The sequence below is a fragment of the Sphaeroforma arctica genome (genome assembly GCF_001186125.1).
Source record: "Sphaeroforma arctica JP610 unplaced genomic scaffold supercont1.38, whole genome shotgun sequence".
NCBI classification, from domain to species: Eukaryota; class Ichthyosporea; order Ichthyophonida; genus Sphaeroforma; species Sphaeroforma arctica.
Window position 1 is genome coordinate 40,893 of NW_014040520.1, and position 2,955 is coordinate 43,847.

Genomic DNA, 2,955 nt, shown 5'->3' on the forward strand with positions numbered 1-2,955 from the left:
ACACACACACACACACACACACACACACACACACACACACACACACACACACACACACACACATATATATATATATATATATATATATAAGCAACGTATGGGAAGATACAGCAAGGTGATATGATTCAAGCCTACAGACAAGCTCGCACATGACTAAATACAAGGCTCGCCACCAACGGAAACTGGAGACAGATGCCATACACATCCCATGGCATCTCTACACACATACTCAGCTTCCACCACACCCACACCTTGGAGTGTTTGAAGCAGGTTCTATCCGGCCCTGTAGGTTGCGAGATGTTATCCTCGACTTCTTTCCTGATACTGTTCGCCGCATTCGTACTAGCCGAAGACCTCCGCCGATGTACTTTCCCCCGTGTGTAGTGCGTCCCTGACGCATTGGCCGGGGTGTGGTTTGTTGCAGATGCTCTGGATACGCGTCCGTCATCGCTGTCTGACCTTCCGCCTGCGTCTTTGTCTTTGTCTTTGGCTTTGTCTTTGGCTTTGACTTTGACTTTGTCTGTGAATTTGTCTTTATTGCGGTGTCTCAGGGCAGAGATGTCCTGTGTGCGTGGCTTTCGTTGTTGCACCTCAACCTTGACCCAGTCTCCTGATACACTCTCATCCGTACTCTCCGTCCGTTGTGCACCTGTCCTATCTTGCATCACTTTTTCACCCGTTTTGGACTCCTCACTTTTTCTCCCCAACCTGTCCTGCCCTGTTCTGTCCTGCCCTGTCCGGTCCTGTTTCCCAACTAGGTGCCCGCCATCCTCTTTGTCCCGTACATCGGTCTGTCCACCCTCTCCCATTTCTCCCGCTGTACCGCCACTCTGCGTCTTTGCGGCAAACACATCGTCTGCATATCCGCTCAGGTACACCAACCCCTGCAGGAACTTGGTCGACTGAGACGACTGCAGAGAGAAGTAGGCGTTATATATACTCATGGCATCATTCTGTAGAACCCGTACCTTGGACACTTCCCCATCTGGCTCTCGGTTGAGAGTTCGGTTAGTCCTATCTGCTGGACCGAATACCGGCCCATTTGTAGACCCCCCTGGGCGTGTGCTAGGCCCCTCTGTGTTGCTCAGAGCCTTCATCGAGGCTTCGTAGCTTTGCGCGTTGAGCCAGAATCGAATGAACACTATCGCGTACTTCTGTGTCTCCAGATACTACAACGCATGAGAATAAAAGCACACCAGATACTTCAATGTATGAGTAGAGAAGCACACCAGATACTTCCAATTTATGAGAAGAGAAGCACACCAGCGATGTGGTGTAAGGGGTCTGCACGTTGTCTATGCACTTGCATCATTTAAACGATACGTTAAAGTACCACGAACATGCGCACACAATAAACACCCCACATTCAACGAAGTATCTGATTGGCTCGCAAAGTATACCGACTAGAGCACTCTGACTATTCCTTAATCTATTTAGTACTTGTCTAACTATTCCTTAATCTATTTCGTACTTGTCCAACTATTCCTTAATCTATTTAGTACTTGACCAACTATTCCTTAAACTATTTAGTACTTGTGGATTAGAAGGAGCTCAAAGCTTGGTCTAAAGTTACCTGCCAGAACACCTACCACGCACCAGTAGTCGTTTGCCTGTACTAAATGTGTAGCTAAAAGTCTTAATGTATCGGCGCGTACAGTACATCTATAATTAGAATACTCACAACACACAGACAGCCACTCAACCACGAACAGCGTCACAAGGCCTCATTCAATTGGTTCACACACCACGTCTATTAATAGAACCCTCTCACACATCCCCTGCCATCTACCTACCTGGATGAAGTAGCTCAGCGCCAGAGTATTGCGCAGTGTCGCTGCGAGTGTCCCTGCAATGCGTGACCGTCCACGTGACTGTGACAGTGGTGCATTCCGTGGCATCTGCAGCAGCGGCGTACACGGCCTCGAATTCACTTGCACTTTGCTTTTGCCTTTGCCTTTGCCTTGGTCCTGGTCTTGTTCGTGGCATGGGGTCAGTGTGGGTGTTCGTGCGTGTGGCTGTGAATCGATGTGTTCATCCCGTGGCTCTATGGTAGTCGCAGGATGGCTTCCACACCGTGGCGGTGGTGGTGGGGTGGTGGTAGTGCCTGTCGTGGACAGGCTCGAGTCAGACACAGACACATGCCTGTGTGTATGTAGCACCCCACTTCCCGTTGAGTGGGGTGTATGTGTGTCGATGTGTGGCTGTGACTGATGCAGTGACGTGACACTGAGTGTGTGTGGTGTGTTGACTGTTGTCACGGCCGAGGCAGCGAGTGGTCGGCGCTCTCTTCGTTTCTGAGGCAGTTGGAGAGGGGTGGGTGAGAGGAGGTGTATGTGGACTTGCCTACCTGGCTTATGCCTACCTACCGGACGCGAGAGATGTACACATACAGGTATGTGAGTGTACCCAAACAAAACAGGTATATACATGTACGGCTATACTGATATGAAGTGGTTTTGTTGAATGCAAGTGTGTGTGTATTCTACTAGCATAGACGTTTGCTTGTAGGTGTATGTGCAAAGCTGAATCGCCAGGATGATGCACACACTCACACAACCTCCTACCGGATCCTACAATCAATTGCAACGCACACAGTTACAAAGACAAGTCACACACACTCATACCTCACGCCTGGCAAGGAGCTCACGAAGCCGCTCATCTGTGGGGTATGTGGAGGTGAAGAATCGGAGTAGATGTTTATCAGCAGGATACGGGCTAATTGACACAAATCAAGAATGACAGAGGGATTGTAGAGGACTATACCATGATGGGTTGATAATATGTACGACATACACATAGAGTATGGCATAGTACTATAAATACATACGTACACTTTATGTGTATATAAATATTTATACACACACACACACACACACACACACATACACACACACACACACACACAACAACAACACACACACACACACACACACACACAACAACAACACACATACA

At 48.6% G+C, this 2,955-nt stretch overlaps 1 protein-coding gene across 1 annotated transcript in view; it reads right to left on the minus strand.

The window, feature by feature from the left end:
• SARC_01045 (hypothetical protein) overlaps positions 1–2,955 on the minus strand; it is an 11,379-nt gene that overhangs the window by 6,682 nt on the left and 1,742 nt on the right. The window contains exons 2-4 of the mRNA XM_014305240.1: positions 2,625–2,659; positions 1,794–2,294; positions 252–1,169 (exon numbers count right to left, since the gene is read on the minus strand). Of these exons, the coding sequence (XP_014160715.1) occupies positions 252–1,169; positions 1,794–2,294; positions 2,625–2,659 (1,454 nt within the window). The remainder of the gene's footprint in view (positions 1–251; positions 1,170–1,793; positions 2,295–2,624; positions 2,660–2,955) is intronic.